This window comes from Schistocerca cancellata, chromosome 2 (genome assembly GCF_023864275.1).
Source record: "Schistocerca cancellata isolate TAMUIC-IGC-003103 chromosome 2, iqSchCanc2.1, whole genome shotgun sequence".
NCBI classification, from domain to species: domain Eukaryota; kingdom Metazoa; phylum Arthropoda; class Insecta; order Orthoptera; family Acrididae; genus Schistocerca; species Schistocerca cancellata.
In genome coordinates, this window is record NC_064627.1 from 300,523,499 (window position 1) to 300,548,001 (window position 24,503).

The 24,503-nt window shown below is 36.7% G+C and overlaps 1 protein-coding gene across 2 annotated transcripts in view; it reads right to left on the bottom strand.

Moving 5' to 3' along the window:
- Nucleotides 1-5,741: 5,741 nt before the first annotated feature.
- LOC126161673 (beta-galactoside alpha-2,6-sialyltransferase 2) overlaps nucleotides 5,742-24,503 on the bottom strand; it is an 82,304-nt gene continuing 63,542 nt past the window's right edge. The window contains exons 3-4 of one of the 2 annotated variants that reach the window (XM_049917677.1): nucleotides 24,204-24,378; nucleotides 5,742-7,519 (exon numbers count right to left, since the gene is read on the bottom strand). In XM_049917677.1, the coding sequence (XP_049773634.1) occupies nucleotides 7,278-7,519; nucleotides 24,204-24,378 (417 nt within the window). In that variant the 3' untranslated portion in view covers nucleotides 5,742-7,277. The remainder of the gene's footprint in view (nucleotides 7,520-24,203; nucleotides 24,379-24,503) is intronic. The other variant, XM_049917676.1, reaches the window with a different exon arrangement.

Consider the following 24,503-nt stretch of genomic DNA (forward strand, 5'->3'; position numbering starts at 1 on the left):
TCTTTGAACCACAACACCATGCAGCACAGCACAGATGAGCCCAACAATATGCCGAATGGAGAGCTCAGGATTGACATCATGTTATCTTCACCGATGAGTGTCACATATGCCTTCAACCAGACAATCATCGGAGATGTGTTTGGAGGCAACCTGGTCAGGCTGAACGCTTTAGACATACTGTCCAGTGAGTGTAGTAGGGGTGGAGGTTCCCTGCTGTTTTGGGGCGGCATTATGTGGGGCCATGTACGCCACTGGTGGTCATGGAAGGCACTGTAACAGCTGTACGGTATGTGAATGCCATTCTCCAACTGGTAGTGCAACAATATCATCAGCATATTGGCGAGGCATTCATCTTCATGGATGACAATTCATGCCCTCATCATGCACGTCTTGTGAATGACTTCCTTTAGGATAACGACATCACTCGACTGGAGTGGCCAGCGTGTTCTCCAGACATGAACCCTATTTAACATGCCTGGGAGAGATTGAAAAGGGCTATTTATGGACGATGTGACCCACCAACCACTCTGAGGGATCTACGCCAAATCACCATTCAGGAGTGGAGCAATCTGGACCAACAGTGCCTTGATGAACTTGTGGAGGGTATGCACCAATGCAAGAGGATGTGCTACTGGGTATTAGAAGTACCAGTGTGTACAGCAATCTGGACCAATCTGGACCAGCACCTCTGAAGGTCTTGCTGTATGGTGGTACAACATGCAATGTGTGGTTTTCATGAGCAATAAAAAGGGCAGAAATTATGTTTATGTTGATCTCTATTCCAGTTTTCCGTACAGGTTCCAGAACTCTCAGAACCGAGGTGATGCAAAATTTTTTTTTGATGTGTGTACTTGGTAAGTGTTAATTTCCATTCACTTGACACAGCTTATTTACTATTTATTACTTGATGTCATCATTTGTTTCTCACATACACACATTTTATTACAGACCGTTTGAAGATGGCGTAACACCAAAACACACGAGGTGTAACAAAGCCAATAAAAACAATGGTCAAGAAAAAAGAATCATTATAGTATAGAGTTTCTAGTAATGATAGTGCCTGTCAGCCAACTGATAATGTTGCCACAGATGATAATGATCTCCTTCATGTGTTATAGCTTTTGACAAGTTGCAGAACTTCAACCTTGTTTAAGTTTGGTTAATAGAAACAAGTATCTGAATCAATAGAAAACACAACAAATGAAAGCTGTTTAGGTGTATGTTAATAAAATCTTTGTCTCTGGTAATAACACAATCCACTATGGAAAGGTAACTGTTACGAAAGCTCATGATTCACTCATGGGCACACACGTTCATGCTTACAAAAACTTTGACATTGTGAGGAACATACGTCATTCTAAAAATGAGGAGGAAAAAGCTCTTTTAAGGATAACAGATCATAGTAACAACAGGTGAAATGCAACAATAAAGAATTATAGGCAAAATGTAACAAACGTTAATGTATATTCTCTGAAATGGAATACATTACTTGAGAAAGTTGTAAATAAGAATTAAAAATTATCACTGAATTTATCTTGTAAATTTTCTCTCTCATAGTCAAAATTGTTTGAAAACAATGTTTCATAATATCAAAATCATATTTTCAAAACAGCTAATCATTAATTAATTACACAGTATCAGTCTGTATTTGAAGAGTCCTTTTGTGTATGCCCTGATCTTATAAGTAAGCACATGTGCACAAGACATGTAGTTATCTAGAAAAACATACATATTTATTCAATACATTGTTGGTTAATAAACTTGATCTCAAAAACAAATTTAGTGCTGCAGTTTTGCAAGCATCCTTTTCATAATCATTATTAAATAAATATTTATTCCATTGCAGCACATACTTTGTTGCTCAAAAATAAGCCAGGTCATTAAGGACACATCCATCATTTCTAAGATTGTAAAAGTGATGATTATTCTAATCAAAAACATGAGTAATGTGAGGAACAATTACTGATATAATGTGTTTATAATGTATGCAGGTCACCAAAAAATAGAAAGAACATGGAAAAATTGTTTACAAAAAGTTCCAACATTCATTTTAAAAGACCTCTGAAGTGTATACCTGAACATGATGTTATACTATTTCAAGCACATCCAGGTAGACCCACAATGTGTAACTGCATACATCATGTTACTGATCAGTTCACCATCCAAATTTACATTAGTATCACAAACCTCTATCCAACCGAGCACTTACAAAGAATTATCACTGAATATCATCTGCCATAGTGACAAGGAAAGAATATCATCAAAATAGCCATAGCAATGTGTGATATCACTCCCAATACAACAACAATGAGCAGGTGCATTATCGTGTTGCGCTTACAAATAACTGTATGTCGGTGAGGTGAATCTTCAAATTACTCAGACGGCTTTTGTTGAAAGTAACATAGATGTCTTTCTTGTATACAACTTTCATTTCCAACAGCTGGCCAAGTGAACAACTTATTAATCATGCCACAATATTCATTGTGAGGATATTAAAATCAGCCTTTATTTTCAGTGACTTCTACAGCAATTTTTATAAAGTGGAAATGGTGTAAACATAATACCTTGATAACTGTTAGTGATAAAACTCTTATTATAAACTATTTTTCTTTAAGTGATAACAATAATATTCCTAGTCTATGACAAAGGCTGTGTTCAGTTACAGTACTTCATTTTCAAAAACTAAAATAATACGGATAACTGCCAGTTTTGAAGCATTGAGAAAAGTGTGTGTGTGTGTGTGTGTGTGTGTGTGTGTGTGTGTGTGTGTGTGTGTGTGCCACATTTCAATAGCACAGTTAAAGACTATGAAGACCATGTTAACTAGCCAACTTTAATAACACATTGACAACCATAGAAAATAGTTACTAATCATTCAGAGAAAAACAGAACACAGAAGTCTTCAGGTATGAAATTATTTGTTTGTGAAGTCATGATAGTTACAGTTATAAGACAGTATATTATAGAATCAGAGTTACAGAGTGTATACCAGTATGCAAATGAGCAAATGTCAATTGCTTATGGACTTCCACTAAACAAAATTAGTATCTAAATTCTTTAATTCCAGGCAGCTGAATATGTTTATTTAAATACAAAGAAAATGACACATCACCAAGAGATAATGCAGGATACTGTTTCCTCAAATAAAATTAAATGATTCCAGAAGCACTAAAACAATGTGTATACGTAGGTGATCAAGAAATGACAATTAAAATTTTCCAGTTCCTATGTGTATTTATTATGAAGGTGAAAGTTTGTGCTATATGTATTTGGTATCAAACAGTTTCTGTATTGAATATTTTCCAGTCTACAGAGTATAAATGATAACTGTTTACAATATACCATATTGGTGTAAAGAGAGAAAAGGTGAATAATTTTAAAGTAGCAAACTTGTGGTCTATCAAGCCTGGAAACTGCCTCAAATTGGCCTGCAAAAACCACCTAAGCTACAATGCATGCACACCATGAGATTTTCAGTATTCTCTCATTCTCTTCATGCAATCTATTACTCCTAGAGAAAAAATGAATAGAAACTGTTTTGTATGAAATTTAATGTAGTTTAGTTTTGTGTTGGGATTGTTACAGATTGTGATTTTAAAGTTATTCAAGAAAAGCATATGAAAGTGACCTTCAAAAGTGTCCCACCCTGTACCCACCCGACTCCAGTCAGGATTTTTTGTGTGTTGTCCTCGCTCCTGTCACTACAAAAATTTGAAGGTATGCAAATTATTTCCATTTTCAACCTTTTTGGGGTTCCGTTCATAAATTAGTAAAATTGGAACCCTTATGGGGTCACTTTCTTCCATCTCCCTGCCTGTCTGTCCAGCTGTTAGAAACCCTTTCCTGAGGATTGGCTAGATGTATTAAATTGAAATTTATGTCGAATGTCGAAGTCTATGGTCCCATAGATGTGTAATGAAAGTAAGCTTCTAAATCAGTGCAGACAGAAGATACAGTTATTTATGTCATATACTTTGATACTAACATACTCATTCATCAAAACCTACAGGGTGATCCCCATTGGTCTAGGATTGTGAAATTTGGCAAGAAGCAATGTTTCATATACAAGTAATGGAAAAAACAGAAAATTGTTTACTTGTAATTATATCGCATGAAAAACGTATTTCTTTTGTCATTTGTTATCTGACTTCAAATTGAAAATTAAAACATTCTCAAGAGCCTTCAAAATCACAGGACCAACATTTTGCAAGTATCAATGTTGATAAAAGGCAAAAATCATTTCTGCAATAAATGAACAATCTATACAAACATTTAAGTCTGTGCAGAATCCTTAGAGCATGAGTCCTATTCTAATTTGACCAACTATTCTGGTCTTCACTGACTGGGCTATTATACCATCGGCTTAGTCGTGCACTCACAAATTGTATAATTTATGTTTGTGTATGTTTTACCTCACAATTTTCTGATTTTAACAGCACAAAATTGACAGTTAAATTGTGTTGTTTGTGTGGTCTTCTTAGTATGAAGCTACTACAGTTGTTTATATCAAATTTTAAATGTAATTAGTTTTTGCAAAATGTCTAAGTAACACTTTTTTTCTTTCATTACCCTCAATGGAAAGTTTAAATTAATAATAGTCAATTAAGCCAGTGGTATAAGAGCCCATTTAAACAAGATCAAAAAAAATATATATATATAGTTGAATATGGGAAGTAACTTATGTAGTCGCAAATTTTTGTAGAATGTTAGGAGGAATGCCATGAACAACATACTAAAAATCCTGATTGGTGCGGGAGGGGGGAAAGGGATGCACCTGAAAATCACTTTCGTATGTTTTTCTTGAATAACTCCAAAACTGTGTCCTATAGTGAAAACTTATCCCAATACAAAATTGAAGTACATTCAATTTCCTACAAAAAAGGACCCATTCATTTTTTCTCTAGGGCTAATAGTCTGCTCAAAGAGAGTGAGAGAATATTGAAAACCCCTCATGATGCAGATGCACTGTAGCCCAGGAGATTTTTGTAGTCCATTTTGAGGTAGTTTCCCAGCTTGATAGACCACAAATGTTGCAAATGCTATTAGGATTATGTGTGACTGAAGATGGCAGATTTAGTACTATTGATAGGCACATACAAAAATATATGCAACTATCTTGGTTTTGGGAATTATTACTTATTTCCTTAGAGAGGAGAGATGGATCGATTGGGCAATTGGGCAAGGTTAAAGATGAAGGGTAGGTCACTCAGACTTCAGGATGAGACAATCCTATCAACAGCTGTGTTTGAGCAATTGAGCACTGTAACCATGTAGTGAGCCAAGTGAGCAGCAGTTATTCACCATCACTAACTATCCGTGCAGCTTCTGTCTTGCTTGCTTCCAAGTGGGCAAGCACTTGGTGAGTGTGACCCAATGGACATGTCAAATTTTCCAAATGGCTAAGGAAATGTGATGATTAGCTACGTTAAAATGCAGTGCAAGGCCTGTGGGAGAGCACTGAGCCTGTACACACTGGAACTTCACAGCCTTTGTGCATCATATGATTTGCATTTGGCTATGCAAGCAGATGTGTCATTAGGCAAGTCAGTGAAATATCTTTGGCAACTTCCACTAAGCTGTGCTAAATTTATTCGTCTTCTCTCACACACAGCTGCTGAGAAAACAGCACACAGGTGGGCATGTGCTTGCAATGCTCTACTGGGTGACCTCTCTTCCTTTTTAACCCTCCCTGGCCTATCCCTCTCTTCTCCCCTCTCTTCTCCCCTCTCTTCTCCTTCAGGAAGGAACTGATTGTTCTGAAAGCTAGGACAGTGTTTACTGTTAAATGTGTTTGTTGGTATTACTAAATATTTTGCTTCCTAAAGCCAGGTCTCATAATTTTGTAGTTTTCTTGAGGAAATTTTACTCTTGATGCAATTCACTCAAGCAATAACAACACCCTTTTTTTATAATGTATTCTACAAATGGGAGGAGGGTACTTTATGGCCACCACAAAAAAAATGCAAATTTTGTTAATCGTTATTGACTTTTATTAACAACATACTTTTTAAAGAGATTCTGATGTCTAAGTATGGCCCAGACCTGAAAATATTGAATATGTCATCCACTGTGAAATGTTGTATCTATTACTACACATCAATTACACTTCAATATTTGGATTAAGTTAACCTCAAAAAATTAATACAACTAAAGAATTTGGCAGAAGCATTCAGTGAAAATAATAAATATTTCCTCCAGAATTTTAAAATATAAAGTACATGCCTAGATTACAATATTTAAAAAAGGTGGGCATAAAGTAACCCCCTTTGGAATTGTTATGAGTTGAACATAACATAGCACACTCAGTTACAATAATGATGAATAAACAATCATTCCATCGTTAAAATCCTGTACGCATCTGTAACAAAATCCATACTCCAAATAAAAAATAAAACTACTCCTATAGATAATGAGACTTGATATTTACATTACATGAAATTGCTAGAAACTATGGTGTCTGTTACTGTAAGTCAGGCTGAAAACTACTTCTGTCATAAGTTATGAAACATATTTCCCCTTCCTGCTATTGACCACAATTATGTGTTAACAAAGTACTGAACTACACGAATTTTGTTTGGTGCATCACAGAAATGACAGTGACTGTTCATAACCACAATGCTACTTCCTATCAAATTGTAAGTTACCAACAAGACAATAGCTCATCTTTTGTAATAGCAATTCTGTAAATGTTCAAAAAATTTAAAAGGACACTCATACTCATATACATCATTTGGTAAACCTCACACCAGAGGTTACATGATGACTTTATTCCTTATATTTATTTTGCAATGTCTGCCTGATTCAGATTTTTAGTTTTTATCTAGATATAATTAATGATATCACCTGCATTAAAGATTTGTCTCTGATTTCATTTTGCATTTTCCCAAATCATTACTGAGAAATGCTGTGCCACCTTGGAAATAGAGTAAATTCATTGAATAAAGTGACCTGACTGTTAACACTACAGTGATACTAAATTTGTATTTGTACACTTCACTTTAGTTTAATTTGTCCAAGATCACAAACTAGATGTTTCTGTTTTGAGGAATTTGCTTTAAAATGAGTGGGGCTGTGTGTTATCAAAACATGAATTTATTTTGAGGAGTCTGTTAGTGTCAATACAGTACATAAGACAAACTAGATACCATTATAAAACTATTTCATGAAAATAAAATTTGAAAATTATCATTTATTGTAATATATATAAATATTTCTTTCTTGTGAATAACAATAGTTGTTAGAAGAAGAAGTTATTAAGAAAACATAAATAAACAAGATCAACATCCCAATGTTTTGTATCCAGGGACTCTTACATAACCATCATAGAAAACAGCCACATCATTTGCTGTGTTGAGAGCCAATGCTAAAAGCTTCTCTGCTGCCAGAGGATGCCAAACACCAAATGTACATGAAAGGTCTTCAGCTACATCCCAGTAATGACATCGTTTTGTCAGTCGCACAGAGGGCACATATTCAAACAGATCAACATATGCACAATGTGGAAGCAATAGTGCAAGTCCTGCAAAGCAAATATATAAGACAGAAAGCTACTTTCATAAAAGATAAGAAATTCAAGTATTTAAGTGTAACAGATGGACTGGAAATGAATTACAGAGCATTTAACTATGATGTACTACCTGTGGCATGACAAACAAAAAGAATATCATTTCAAAAGTCTTGAATTTTGAGTTTTCTTGAAAACATTTAACATTATGTCCTTATTTTCTTTCCACACATTTAGGGCAAAAAATATATATTGATTGTACTCTGCTTACAGTATAATCATTTCAGCATGACCATTTTCATAGTTAGAAGTTATAGCTCAAGAAGTTTCCTTTGGTGCCAACAAAGGACTTAAAGGCTATGAGAACACAGAAATGGAAGTTTTTATTGCATATAATTTTTTTCTTTTGATGCCACTTGATCAAGACCATATAAAGAGACAGAGTTTTATAAAATGAAAGTGATAACAAGTGAATATGTGTGTAACACTTACGGAACCAGGAAATAAGTAGAACCAGAAACAAATGGAGAAAATGTCCCAGCATGAAATGCACGATGTAAGAATAAATAAACTAATATTGTAATGTAACATACTATGTGGAATGTAAAATATTATGTAAGAAAATCCAGACACTCACAATATAGAGAAAGCACTGAGCACTGAGTAGTGTCAGGAGAATGTAGTTTTGTTAAGTCCTTATGACAAAACATTAACCATCCCATTCAAAGAGCACAATGGTCAATTTAGAGCACTGTAGACGGTGCAAAACTGCTAGCAGGTTGTGAAATCCTCAATAGCTGACATAGATCATGGCAGTGAAGTAGTGTGTGTGTGTGGCAGTCAATTGTATGGAGTCAGTGCAGTAACGTGGGTCAGCATGGCGATCGGACGGAGTCACAGGAAGGAGCTATCATGTTTGGACATGCCCATTACCACATCATGAATGATGTTGCCTGGTATATTGCTGTATCAACTGCATGACATGTCTACAAGAAGCAGTGTAACATTCACAGACATGTATCACAGCATAAGGAGTGTAGGTGTAAAAAGATACTAACTGTGTTGGTGCCACTTTACATTACCATGGAAGCCGAATAGTTGGCACAACTTTACTGTCAACTGCTATGGCACTGTTTCTCACACATGCCCACTGATGGGACCATGCCAGACTCCAGTATATAAGTCAGTGACAGACTGGCCTGATTCTTACCTATATGTGTCATGATGCCAGCAATGGAGTGCATGTTGAGTATTATCTTTTTGGCTTGAGCATTATTTTGTGTACTCTATCCGTAATGTGCAGAATTCTAATACAGCTTGGATTGTACTTTGCTTTGAAACAGACTTAACGCTGTTTCTGAATAGCATCTTGTATATATATCTCTTGTTATGAATAAATTCTGTTGATAGATCACCTTTTTTTTACAAAGGTGGCAACAAGGATGAGATTTGTGATGCTTGTAAAATGGATACTGAAATTTTTTGTAATTAGGAGAGAGTGTGAGTTACTCAACAATGGAAGAATTCCAAAAGCTCCTAATGCAAACTGTGCCGACTTATCAGGACTTAGTGACATTTATATAATAGTCAATGCATGTGTTAGTGACTGTAACAGGAATGCCTCCCACGCCACTCTCACTTACAACCTTTCCACCATTTAATGAGCAACAATACCAGCTATATATTTTGGCTTGACAAGTTTCTGATACAGAAAGATAAAAGTCTATGTTCTTGTCAGGAAATCATGAACTATATCAGCTTATACAAAAGCTACAGCCGTTAATAAATCTGTCAGAACTTGAGTTACCTAGATTGTTTCCTCTATTGCAAGAACATTTTTCAATGAAGAAACATTTTATTGCAACCAGGTTAAAATTTGGCAGTGAAAAAAGTGCCCCTATCACTTTTATGCAGACTGGGCCACTGACCTACAGAGGTAAAGGAGGGATGGCAATTCAAATGTTTGTGCACGTAGAATTATGCAGACACTCTAATTAGGGGCATTATAGTGCATCTTATTTCCAATGCAGAAGTGAAGGATCACATACTGTAGGAATGAGATCCATCTTGTATGGAAGTTATGTGGGTAGCTCAAGCCTATGAAACTGCCCACACAGCCCACAATTTGTTTATGGAGGAAGGAGACATCACAGTGATCTGCTCCATGGCACTGGTTATGTGGGACTACACGCCACCTCAGATGGCGTCCCAACCTGCTCCACAGTCCAGGTAGCATCAGCAGCTGAGCTGTTACCCAGCTGTAAACATTGTTCCTTCACCTTGCACACAATATGTGCACATATCGACATGTGACATGCCACAGGTGTAAAGGAAAAGGACACTTGCAAGACATATGTCAAAGCAGGTTCTAAGTGTATATGTCCCAATCAACGGAAGTGTATCAAGTGAGTGATGACTCTGCAGAAGTGCAGATGTCTCAGGATGAAAGCTAGCAAGTGTACTTAGATGTGTTCATAGGTAAACACCCTGTGCAGTTACTTCTCAGCACCAGTGCTCTGTGACCTTGCTAGACCAGTCAACTTACTTAAGTTTCAGATTGCTGCCCTTGAAGGCAGCTGAAACAAACCTACGGATGGACCTATGGTTACTATCAGATGCCCTTGCTAGGAAAATTTAGTCACAACAAAGAAAATTTCCTTGTGGCAGATGATCTCATTTATGGGATAAACACTTCCCATATTCTTGGATTTACAATTTGTGAAGAAGCAAAAGGACTAAAATGCAACCTGCACATTGTTTCAGGCAACCCCTCCTGACAGATTTTTGTTTCAACTTCTCGGGCAGGACTCAGACTAAATGAAGATTTTATCACAGTCACCATTCGTGTGGATATGATGCCTCACACTGCATCTGATATGCACTCTGGTATTCTGGTAACTTATAGGGCCAACCTGACTGAAGGGCACAGCCCTGCACTGCCAGTACTTCATGACTGCCCATCACTGCACCCTCTTGGACACTTTGCATCTACTTCTGGAGCATGTCTTTGCCAAGTGACCTCCCTTCTAGGTGGGCTCTTTGGTACAGGTTCCTCAGCTAGGACTCAACCCAGTGTGGATTAGTGGCACAAATTCTGCCCACTGTGGGCCTGTGTTGTATGCCATGGGATCCATCCATGGACTTCTATAGCAATCATTAATACAAAGGCAGTTTTTGTTACAATAAGATTCTTTCAAAACATGTTGGAGTGAGCAACCAGTCACATTATTTCTATGAATCATTAAGTCATGACAGGAGGTATACCAGATGTGAGCTTTGTTCCATGTATGGCTCAACACCCTCAGACTTGATATGGCTGTGAAGGTCAATAGATATCCTCAGTGGTCAAAACTGGGTATGTATATGTCAAAGTGATATAATGAAGAGATTTCACCATAGTGAACCTAACATCATCTTTTCTGTGACAGTCATGTAGTAGAAACAGTTATGGATCTTGCTTAGTGTAACTGATGTAAGATTGTGCCTATATTGAAGTCTTATACATCTAAACTAATGTTTCTGGTTGCAGCAACTGACATGTCAATTTGGTTATTCAAGAAAACATAGTAATAACTCAACAAGAGTAAATAATTAGTTCTCAGTCTTCTCAAGAAACCAACTTGGACCTATATAATGAAAAGTTTGGATAAATTATTACAGCCCCTAGATGACAACTAAAGGGTACATGAGTATTTATCGACTTTTTCCAGTAACATTCTCTTAATGGAACCCATTTATCCTTTAAGGTTGGTGATGATTCACTATGATTGTATGCTAGAATTCTTGTCAATTATTGTTAGTCTTACCATTGTGTGAGGGTGTTATACTAGTATTTGGGTTCATCAGCTGGTACTTGATAATCACATTCTGAAGTACTAATTATTATTGCATTTTTCAGCAGAAAATGTCATTTCCAAGATGCATAGGTGGCAAATGCAGAAGAAAGAGGAGGTACTTGAAACCTGAAAATTTCTGAAAAAATTGAGAACAGGTCCCACTGTCAGAAACAGCTGCTGAACTGGACTGCATCACGTGGAGATAAGTATAGTATCATGGTTATAATAGAAGGAAACATTCCATGAAGGAAATATATATCTAAAAAACAAAGATGATGTGACTTACCAAATGAAAGTGCTGGCAGGTCGACAGACACACAAACGAACACAAACATACACACAAAATTCAAGCTTTCGCAACAAACTGTTGCCTCATCAGGAAAGAGGGAAGGAGAGGGAAAGACGAAAGGATGTGGGTTTTAAGGGAGAGGGTAAGGAGTCATTCCAGTCCCGGGAGCGGAAAGACTTACCTTATGGGGAAAAAAGGACGGGTATACACTCGCACACACACACACATATCCATCCACACATATACAGACACAAGCCAAGCTTGTGTCTGTATATGTGTGGATGGATATGTGTGTGTGTGTGCGAGTGTATACCCGTCCTTTTTTCCCCATAAGGTAAGTCTTTCCGCTCCCGGGACTGGAATGACTCCTTACCCTCTCCCTTAAAACCCACATCCTTTCGTCTTTCCCTCTCCTTCCCTCTTTCCTGATGAGGCAACAGTTTGTTGCGAAAGCTTGAATTTTGTGTGTATGTTTGTGTTCGTTTGTGTGTCTGTCGACCTGCCAGCACTTTCATTTGGTAAGTCACATCATCTTTGTTTTTTAGATATATAAGTATAGTATCACATTTATAGAACAGTGTGGTGTCTTTCAAGCACTTTATTTTTCATTATTTTGTGTGTGTAAAACAAAAGGGAGCACAAACTTGGCAAAAACAGAAGATGAAATAAAATCAGGATGCAGATGTTGTGTTAAATCTGTTAAATCAGTCCATGGCAGGTTAGAAGGGGTAAAGGATCTTAACTTTGCAGAACTGATTGAAACACTTTCCACACGTATGAAACAAAAAAAATAATGAGAGTTGGAATCAGAAATGAAACTTAACAATGATGAAACTAGTAAACAATTACAAAACAATAAGAAACAGCTTGAGGCTTTCAAACTAGAAAACAACAAAAAGTTTCAATTTATAAGATGGAAATAAGTGATCAATTACAGGTGAAGCCAATGGACAGTTTATGGTGTTCAGGGAGGAAAGTAGAGAAATCCTTGGTGAAACTGAAGGTAAAATTGAAGTAAATACTACTCAAATGGAACAGCTAAAAGTCTTTGTTGAGACTGATCTATAGGGAATGGATAACATTGAAAACAGGATTCTTAACTTAGAAACTGAGTTTATGCAAGAAAGTAGGAAATGTGAACAGAAGTTCAAGGAGACTGGATCTGTTATTAAAAAGGAAGATAATAAAATAAAAACAGCCTTGCACAAAATATATTAGCAAATGAAATGAACCATGGTGGTATCTTAGATCATGCAGACTTTCTCCACTCTGAAGGTAACTTCAACTTAATGAATGGTATGACAGACAATTTAAAAATTAAATTCATCAAAATATTTCTGGATGGAGAAGTTTTATATTGTGCAATCCAAACCTTTAATCAGTGGGTAACACTTACTGAGTTTGAAAATGTCATTTTAAATAAGTTTTGATCATATTCTGAACAAGGCAGAATTAAAAGCAAGTTTTTAAATGGAACAAACTACAGGGGAGGAAATGGGGATATGAAAAACTTTTTCAAAATCTAATTGAAGAGATTAGTACATTTAGACAGCCTTTTAATGAAATGACACAAATTGAGCCACTGAAAAGGAGATTGCTTGAGAACTTACAATGGAATTTAATTGATGAACTGGATGATTCAATGCATCAATTTTTTAAAAATGTGTTGACAAGTTAGGTAGGATTTTGGAGAGTGTTAATAGACAAAACTTCAGTCAGAGAAATCATCAATATGCGGGATGAAATCAAAACTCAATATGGAAATTTTAGAAATGAACATCACAACAGTAGAATGAGAAGTGATTGTACTGGAAATGGTAGAGACAGAAATTGGAGAGGCAATTCTGACAATAGGAACAATGGATGGAAAAGGACAACTAAAGTGCAAACACAAAAAATACCTGTTAACAGGGGAAAACAAGCAATAAACTGAGGATTGTTCCAATGAGGCCCATAAGTTTTGGGTAAGGGAATCAAATATTAATCAGACCAATGAATTTTGTTGGGATGTTAAAAATAATTACAGTCAGATGACACAAAAACATATCGACAATACTTTACACCAAGTGAATAGATTCGAGTTTAACAGTGAATTTTGCTATACCATGAGAAAGAATGATCTGTTACAGAATGACAATAGGCAAAAGGATGTTAGAAACTTGGGTCTGGATACAGAAGTAGCTGCAGACAGTTACAGTTTGGTTGAATGCGACTTCAAAGTAATGAAGTGGGAAGCAGTGGAAATAAGAATAATGTTGATCCTGAATTTGGGGGGAGGGGGACAAGGTTGCTTAATGAAGAAGGATGTGATGTAGCGATTACTAATGCTGTTATGCATAATACTGATGATTAGACACTGGGAGCGAGCAGGCTGAAAACAACATTATTGATTATAATGCAAATAAGGAAACTAATATAAATAGTGGTGATAAAGGTTCTGAAGCTGCTACTGAAGTTTATATTGAAATAAATTAGGAATAAGCAGTCACCAACAATCAGTCTTTCCTTCTCATCCTGTTTGGTAAGTCTTCCTCAATGAGGATTCCAGATGGCTTTTCCATACTCTACCCCTTTTCTTAAACATCACCAGTCCTGTCCCTTCACTCCTCTTCCTTCCCCTTCAACCCTTCTGCCAGAAGAAGGAGCCACTAGCTCTGAAAGCTAGCAGACTGTCATATCTTTTTATATGTGTGCTCTCCTGCTGCCACTTGGTGAGTAGATTTGTTATCTGTCCAATTACTTACATGAAGAAATAGTAAAGTTAGATGGTGAAGATGAAGTTTCAAATGAGGATAGGGTTAGTGATCCATTTGTGTCTCATAGACCATTGTTGCCCATTGGAGTAAGCAAATCACTGAACATTACAAATGGTCATGATGATTTGGGCAATTAGGTTTTTTATCACCCCCATGAACCATGGACCTTGCCGTTGGTGGGGAGGCTTGCGTGCTTCAGCAATACAGATGGCCGTACCGTAGGTGCAACCACAACGGAGGGGTATCTGTTGAGAGGCCAGACAAACATGTGGTTCCTGAAGAGGGGCAGCAGCCTTTTCAGTAGTTGCAGGGGCAACAGTCTGGATGATTGACTGATCTGGCCTTGTAACATTAACCAAAACGGCCTTGCTGTGCTGGTACTGCGAACGGCTGAAAACAAGGGGAAACTACGGCCGTAATTTTTTCCCGAGGACATGCAGCTCTACTGTATGATTAAATGATGATGGCGTCCTCTTGGGTAAAATATTCCGGAGGTAAAATAGTCCCCCATTCGGATCTCCGGGCGGGGACTACTCAGGAGGACGTCGTTATCAGGAGAAAGAAAACTGGCGTTCTACGGATCGGAGCGTGGAATGTCAGATCCCTTAATCGGGCAGGTAGGTTAGAAAATTTAAAAAGGGAAATGGATAGGTTAAAGTTAGATATAGTGGGAATTAGTGAAGTTCGGTGGCAGGAGGAACAAGACTTTTGGTCAGGTGATTACAGGGTTATAAATACAAAATCGAATAGGGGTAATGCAGGAGTAGGTTTAATAATGAATAAAAAAATAGGAGTGCGGGTTAGCTACTACAAACAGCATAGTGAACGCATTATTGTGGCCAAGATAGACACAAAGCCCATGCCTACTACAGTAGTACAAGTTTATATGCCAACTACCTCTGCAGATGATGAAGAAATAGATGAAATGTATGACGAGATAAAAGAAATTATTCAGGTAGTGAAGGGAGACGAAAATTTAATAGTCATGGGTGACTGGAATTCGTCAGTAGGAAAAGGGAGAGAAGGAAACATAGTAGGTGAATATGGATTGGGGGGAAGGAATGAAAGAGGAAGCCGCCTTGTAGAATTTTGCACAGAGCATAACTTAATCATAGCCAACACTTGGTTCAAGAATCATAAAAGAAGGTTGTATACCTGGAAGAATCCTGGAGATACTAAAAGGTATCAGATAGATTATATAATGGTAAGACAGAGATTTAGGAACCAGGTTTTAAATTGTAAGACATTTCCTGGGGCAGATGTGGATTCTGACCACAATCTATTGGTTATGAACTGCAGATTGAAACTGAAGAAACTGCAAAAAGGTGGGAATTTAAGGAGATGGGACCTGGAGGTTGTAGAGTGTTTCAGGGAGAGCATACGGGAACAATTGACAGGAATGGGGGAAAGAAATACAGTAGAAGAAGAATGGGTAGCTCTGAGGGATGAAGTAGTGAAGGCAGCAGAGGATCAAGTAGGTAAAAAGACGAGGGCTAATAGAAATCCTTGGGTAACAGAAGAAATATTGAATTTAATTGATGAAAGGAGAAAATATAAAAATGCAGTAAATGAAGCAGGCAAAAAGGAATACAAACGTCTCAAAAATGAGATCGACAGGAAGTGCAAAATGGCTAAGCAGGGATGGCTAGAGGACAAATGTAAGGATGTAGAGGCTTGTCTCACTAGGGGTAAGATAGATACTGCCTATAGGAAAATTAAAGAGACCTTTGGAGAGAAGAGAACCACTTGCATGAATATCAAGAGCTCAGATGGCAACCCAGTTCTAAGCAAAGAAGGGAAAGCAGAAAGGTGGAAGGAGTATATAGAGGGTTTATACAAGGGCGATGTACTTGAGGACAATATTATGGAAATGGAAGAGGATGTAGATGAAGACGAAATGGGAGATAAGATACTGCGTGAAGAGTTTGATAGAGCACTGAAAGACCTGAGTCGAAACAAGGCCCCGGGAGTAGACAACATTCCATTTGAACTACTGATGGCCTCGGGAGAGCCAGTCATGAAAAAACTCTACTTCGTGGTGAGCACGATGTATGAGACAGGCGAAATACCCTCAGACTTCAAGAAGAATATAATAATTCCAATCCCAAAGAAAGCAGGTGTTGACAGATGTGAAAATTACCGAACTATCAGTTTAATAAGTCACAGCTGCAAAATACTAACGCGAATTCTTTACAGACAAAAGGAAAAACTGGTAGAAGCCGACCTCGGGGAAGATCAGTTTGGATTCCGTAGAAATGTTGGAACACGTGAGGCAATACTGACCTTACGACTTATCTTAGAAGAAAGATTAAGAAAAGGCAAACCTACGTTTCTAGCATTTGTAGACTTAGAGAAAGCTTTTGACAATGTTAACTGGAATACTCTCTTTCAAATTCTGAAGGTGGCAGGGGTAAAATACAGGGAGCGAAAGGCTATTTACAGTTTGTACAGAAACCAGATGGCAGTTATAAGAGTCGAGGGGCATGAAAGGGAAGCAGTGGTTGGGAAAGGAGTAAGACAGGCTTGTAGCCTCTCCCCGATGTTATTCAATCTGTATATTGAGCAAGCAGTAAAGGAAACAAAAGAAAAATTCGGAGTAGGTATTAAAATTCATGGAGAAGAAGTAAAAACTTTGAGGTTCGCCGATGACATTGAAATTCTGTCAGAGACAGCAAAGGACTTGGAAGAGCAGTTGAACGGAATGGACAGTGTCTTGAAAGGAGGATATACGATGAACATCAACAAAAGCAAAACGAGGATAATGGAATGTAGTCAAATTAAGTCGGGTGATGCTGAGGGAATTAGATTAGGAAATGAGACACTTAAAGTAGTAAAGGAGTTTTGCTATTTAGGGAGTAAAATAACCAATGATGGTCGAAGTAGAGAGGATATAAAATGTAGACTGGCAGTGGCAAGGAAAGCGTTTCTGAAGAAGAGGAATTTGTTAACATCGAGTATAGATTTAAGTGTCAGAAAGTTGTTTCTGAAAGTATTTGTATGGAGTGTAGCCATGTATGGAAGTGAAACATGGACGATAACTAGTTTGGACAAGAAGAGAATAGAAGCTTTCGAAATGTGGTGCTACAGAAGAATGCTGAAGATAAGGTGGGTAGATCACGTAACTAATGAGGAGGTATTGAATAGGATTGGGGAGAAGAGAAGTTTGTGGCACAGCTTGACTAGAAGAAGGGATCGGTTGGTAGGACATGTTTTGAGGCATCAAGGGATCACAAATTTAGCATTGGAGGGCAGTGTGGAGGGTAAAAATCGTAGAGGGAGACCAAGAGATGAATACACTAAGCAGATTCAGAAGGATGTAGGTTGCAGTAGATACTGGGAGATGAAGAAGCTTGCACAGGATAGAGTAGCATGGAGAGCTGCATCAAACCAGTCTCAGGACTGAAGACCACAACAACAGGTTTTTTATGTGTGTGGAGGGGAAGGGAGAGACATTTTTAAGATTATTCTGAAATTACTGTGGGAAAACAAATTGGAAAGATTTTGGGACAAACTTGGGGAAATTTGCGAATCTTTTAAAGGAAATGGGTGTAACAACAGAGTTATTGTTTTGTAACCAACTTATGTCAGAGGAGAACACATGCATCAGAGACCCTGGTGTATCCATCAATCTGTTAAAAACTGAAATGGAAACCTTAAGGGAAAAAGAGATAATAAAAGAAACAAGTTTTAAAGGAACTGAAAATGATTTGTTGTATGAAGATTCTGAAAGAAGAATTGCTTCCCAGATAGAAATTACTCCAAAAGTTGTATATGGATTAATTATCATATTTTTTGTCTCTTCACACATTCCCAGCAGAGTGATATGTCTCTGCTAATTTCAACATGTCATTAACAGCCTAAAATGATCCAGAGTGGTAAAATTTGAATGATTGCTTTATTGTTTATAAGTGTTTGTAGATGTTCACCTTTATATATTTTACTGAACTGCTCAAGTGTAACATAATTTTGTCAATACTTACACTATGAATTCAGATCAAAATTTTTGTGTAATGATTATTTAGATTACTTGTAATGATTTATGTTGAAATTGTTTATTAGAAAGTAGGAAGGAAGAAAGCTGTTGAAAAGTCGACAGCAATGGAAAAAGGTTTTGCTGATTTTCAATATGAGTTTACCTTTTCAATTTACTAAGCAGTACCCTATGATAGAAGGAAACCCTTACATAAAAATTTTATTACTGTTTCTGAAATGATGTAAAAGTCCATAGAATTGTCAGACCTGACTGTTACCTAGCCCTCTCTTTAAATGAGACAAAGGCTAATTTTGTGATAGCAGAAAACCACTGTTGGGTTGGAATAGCTGGGTAAAAATTGATTGTGGCAAGTTGGATAAGCTATCGTTTTATCCTTCAATGTGAAACACTATTGAAGATTGTATAGAGTATATATCTTGGGCAAATTCTCTTTTCTTCCCAGAATGAAACTTCTGTGGTAGTTGCACATAGTAATTTTTTTAAAACTTAGTCTTACTTACATAGTATGACACTGTAGGTAGTGGAGAGAAGGTGTTGTAATTACAACAATAACTAATCACTCGCACTCCTGTCGCTTACTATGAATACTTTCATTCTCGCACGTACACACAATGTGTGTAGCATAGACTGCGTACTACAGAGAACTGATCTGGCAAGGATACAGTTGTTCTTGCTGCAGTAGGGCAGTGTAGAAGTGTGTAACTCTAATACGAGAAAAAGTTACAGTTATGCGCTAAAAAAAGGAGTTTGCGAGAATTGTAACGTCGAAATAACAAATTTAAGAGAACGAGTTTCAGGTCTACAATTCTTAGTCAACACTTTAAGAAGCGAAATCACCACACTCAAGAATGAAAATCGGGAACTACGGTCGAATCAAGCGAAGTCGCACCTGATGAAAGGCACAAATCGTCCAAGTGGACAGAAGTGAGACACAAAAGTAGGACTTTAGCTGGAAAAATAAAAATGAACTTTGCAACAGCAGTTACATTTATGTATAAAAACAAATACGGTGTTCTACAGTTCAATGACACTGTTAAAGACAGTGTAAATGATCCAGACCATTCAAAAGACAATGTGCTGAAAACGGATAATCACTCTGAGAAAAAGGTTGATCAACAGGGAACAACGGGTAAAAATAACTGTGTGCTTTTTCTAACAGACAGCCATGGCAGGAATTTATCAAGTATGTTTCGAGAAATAAATCGAGACTTAGCAGTGACCAGTGTTGTTAAACCTGGAGCGGGAACTAAACACTTTTTAGACCCTTGCATTCAAACAAAATCCACGCAAGAAAATGACTTTGCATATGCATAACGGGATCAAATGATGTTGTGAAAAATGAAGCAGATGTCTCCATAAAAGTGCTTCAGAACTTTCTCGAAAAAAATAAATCAAGGAATACAGTTGTTGCTACACTGACTCATAGGCACGATCTAATCTATAGTTCATAAAGAAATTCGAAGAATGAATATTAAAATAATGAAACTGTGCTCTGAATACGCAAACTGTGCTGTGGTCGATATAAGTAAACTGCAGCGTAACCTTCACACCAGACATGGGCACCACCTAAACTATGAAGGGAAAAAGTTTGTGTGCGAACGTGTCAATGAAATAATTACAGAAAGACTCACACAGAATAAAACAATCTACGAAAGTAGCGGTTTGAGTAATACCTGGAATGTACGTCATTTTTTAGTATAAAAGTCTGTGAATTGGTGGGTAATAAACCTCCTGTACTTGAACTAGGTGCTAAAAGTGACATTTGAATGAGAGAGTGTTCGCAGACAATAAACAATAAAGATAAATCTGTTACTGTGATGCAAACGAACATTTGCTGCATTAGGAACAAAGTATTACAATTAGAACATTTTTGCAGTATAGAAAATGTTGATGTTGTTTGTATCTCAGAACATTGGTTGACAGAAGATCAAGTACAATATTTTGTTCCTCAAGGGTATGCTGTTGGAGACGTTATCTGTAGAAGTGAAAGAAGAATGGAGGTGTCCTAATATTTGTTAAAGATAGTATAATGTTTACTAAAATAGATGTTAGCTCTTACTGTGCAGAACTAGATGGAGAATTTAGCTGTATAAGACTAAATGTAGAGAATAATATAATTGTTAGCTTATATAGATCACCAGGAGGAGATGTAAATACATTTTTCGAAAGATTTGAGCTGCTTATGAGGAAAATACAAAAATCTAACATAAAACTAATTATCTGTGGCGATTTCAACATTGAAATGGCCAACAATGATGAACATGTTACTAGAACGCTTTTTAATATCTTAAGATCACTAAATTTACAATGTACAAATTACACACCAACACAGGATAAGGTGTGCTTAGATAATATTATAGTAAATTTTTCTAGAGATATGTATGACATCAGACTTGCCAGTGGAGCCCTAGCTGATCATGAACCAGTGATTTTAACATTCTCCTGTGATCAGTTGCCCAAATCAGCCAGAATCAAGTCTAATGCCACATGGGTAAGAGGGCAGAAAGATGAATATATTAATTTCTTTATTGACAGAATATCTGATGTTAACTGGGACTTTGTATACAACACACAACCTGAGAAGAGTGCTGGTGAAATTGTGTTTAACAACTTCCTGGAAATACTCATAGAGTTATGGTACTCCTGCTCACCATTAATCAAAAGTAGTCCTAAGCATAAACAGAAAAACAAACAGCTAAAATGGTATACAGATGAGCTAACTCTCACTAGGGAGGAGATGCTCAGACTGTACAGAATATATAAAAATTCTTTTAAACAAGGACCTGAGCTAGATAATACTTCTTATAGAGCTTATCTAAAATGTAAAAAAATCTACAAAGACAAACTGTCCTTGGCCAAAAAACAAGCATGTGAAGATTACATTGAAAGTGCTCCCAACAAATGTAAAGCAGCATGGGATATCATCAGCCAATATAATTCACCAACCCATACACAAGATGCAATGCTTGGTCCCAGAAGAAGTAAAAAATTACTTCCTAACCTCAGTGAATGAGCTGAAAAACAAAATCAAGCAAAATGGCACTTGTCCACTAGATCATCTTAGTGCTGTGCCTCATAGGATGTATACTTTCCACTGGAATGTTGTCACCCCAGAGGATATTGTAAAAGCTGTGGCAAGATTCACCAACTCCAAAAGTATGGACTGTTATTGGTTTTCTAACTATGTAATGAAAAAAAAAAAAAATACACCTTATCTGTCAACCTCTTTCTTTAATTTTTAATGTGTGTTTAGAATCTGGAAATTTCCCAGATGCACTCAAAACTGCTAAAGTGATACCAGTCTTTAAAAAGGTAGATAAACATCTGCCCCAAAACTATCGACCAGTTTCTATTGTCACAATTTTCTCTAAAGTTTTTGAATATGTAATGTACAGTCAACTAAATAACTATTTTGATAAGCATGGTCTCCTCTCCAACAGACAGTTTGCATATCAACATGGTAAAACTACCACTACTGCTGTCACTGAAGTTGTTAACCAGGTGATAACTGCATTCGAAAATAAGGATCTAGTATCAGTCGTACTTTGTGATCTTAGCAAAGCCTCCGACTGCATACCATCTAACACCCTACTTGCAAAACTGGAATTTTATGGTATACACAAACCATCTTTGGATGTAATTGAATCATACTTAAGTAACAGGAGACAGTTTGTATCAATTAAAAATAGATGCTCTTCACTGAAGGAAGTTCAGACTGGAGTGCCTCAGGGCTCGGTCCTAGGTCCTTTTCTGCTCATCATTGCAATTAATGACTTACCTTACCATGTAGGAGAAAATTCAATAGTGTGTTATGCAGATGATACAACATTGCTCAATACACACCATGACACAACAGAACTGCATCAGGCAACACAGGAAAAACTAGAACTAGTAATGGATTGGTTTTCTTCTAATGAACTCCTGTGATAAAACACAAGAACTAATTATGGGTTTAACTACAGCTGTTAAAGGCAAATCAATAAAATTGTTAGGATTCCACATTGATTCAAAATTCAACTGGGAGGAACACATTAGCGATATCTGCAAGAGAATAGCAAAAGTGCGTTATCTCATCTGGAGACTGACAGATGTAGTCACTGATGAGTATCGAAAGGTGGTATGTTTTGGCCTCTTTCAGTCACACATTTCCTGTGGCATATTGTTATGGGGACATTCTTGCTTTGTCAGTGAAATTCTGAAAATTAAAAAAAAAAAGTAATCAGAATAATGAGCAAAGTTAAGTCCAAGGAACACTGCCACCCCCTCTTTATCAATCACATGATATTAACTGTTGTGAATCTATACATCTACACAGCACTGCTTTATGTCAAAAGCAACTTAAATGAGTTCAAGACCAGAGAGAACATAAATCCCCACTGCACCAGAGGCAAACTGGACTTCGGCATACCAAGACACAGACTCACAAAGACTGCAAACTCACAGAAAATAATGAGTTTAAAACTCTTCAATAAACTTCCAGCATCTGCCCGGTTACTGACCAGTAATATTTTCAAACATACGGTTTATGACTGGTTACTCAAACACCCATTTTATAAGATAACAGAATATTTTGAAATAATCATTGACATTAGTATATAAGAATATTCCTAAAAGAAAATGAATTAAATTGTAAAAACTTTACTGTAAAGTTATTGTTAATTATATATTTAATGTTCAGACCTATTCCACTGTAAGTGGTCAATGGTGAATAAACTGAATACTGAATACTGAATACTGATGTTATTGGGTGGGGGGTAGAGCCAGTGATTCTACAGCTCCACAATGCTTCTGCCCTAGAAGAGTGCATTTTAGTGGAACTCCTTTGAGGATTGTACATAAAAAGTAAACTCTATAATCTTTTGCATATTTCTGAGTTTAGGAGATCTTCTAGAAGAGAGAGCATCAATTTCACGTTTTATTTTAAGAGTGAAGTTCCTTTGCTTCCATAATCAAAATAAATCTGTGTACAAAGTATATTATCTGGGGTTTTATAAAATGTCAATTTAAAAAACAGTGCTCAACTTTTGTCACACAAAATAATAATGTCTAAGATTATTGCGGACACAAATTTAAGAAAATTGACTGTATTGCAAACTGAACTGTGGCACAAAAGAAACAAGGGCTGCATTGCACCAGAAGTATGACTAAAGAAAAGGACTAATATGTCAATGAGGGGAACACATGATGTGAAATGTAAGAAGTAAATTATTGTAAACAACTTATGCAAAAATAACATGTAGAACAGTGATAATGTACTTTTGACAATATTATGAAAAGTACAGTTGCTACTGACCATATAGCAGAGATGCCAAGTCGCAGACAGACACAACAAAAAGCTGTGAAACAAAGCTTTCAGCCACACAGGCTTTCATCAGAATTAGAAAATGTACACACACACATTCACTGGCCACAGTCTGGGGCCACCAAGGCCAGCTTTGTTTGACAGTCTTTTTGTTATTGCTATCAGCAACTCAGTAACTCCGCTATACGGTAGGAGCAACTGCCCTTTTTATAATATTGTCATTATTCCATCCTGGATTTTCCATTATTTGACAATATACTTATATTACTTCATTATGAAATTAATTAATAGACATTATGTCATTTTCCTTAACATTTTCTTGAAGTCACTAGGCAAGTCACTTAATGTACAAAAAGATGTTTCTGACAACAACAACAATAAAATAAAATGTAATATATGACATAACTAAGAACTAATTACTGCTTTACTAAACACTATGACATATGAAAAGATATGAGTAATTTAATTTTGCAAAATATTATATCCTTGTTACTTTAAATTTGTGAAGAAGGGAGACATTACCTAAGAATCCTGAAGATGGTGGATTTTTTCTTATACGTACAGGAATGTGGCTCTGTATGTATTCCCATAGAAGCCACTGTGAGCGTGGATCCAGCAAGTGAAACACTGCATCTGGAAACTTTTCTCGATGTTTGAAGTATGGGGTGAAAACATCAAAATCAGGATTTTCATACCACTGTAATTCAGAAATAATCAACTATGAACAACTTCCTAGAAGCTGAAATGATTAATAAATAAATTTACAGCTTGCACGACATAAAATTTTGTGACATAAGGGAGAAAATAAAAAAAGGGTAAATG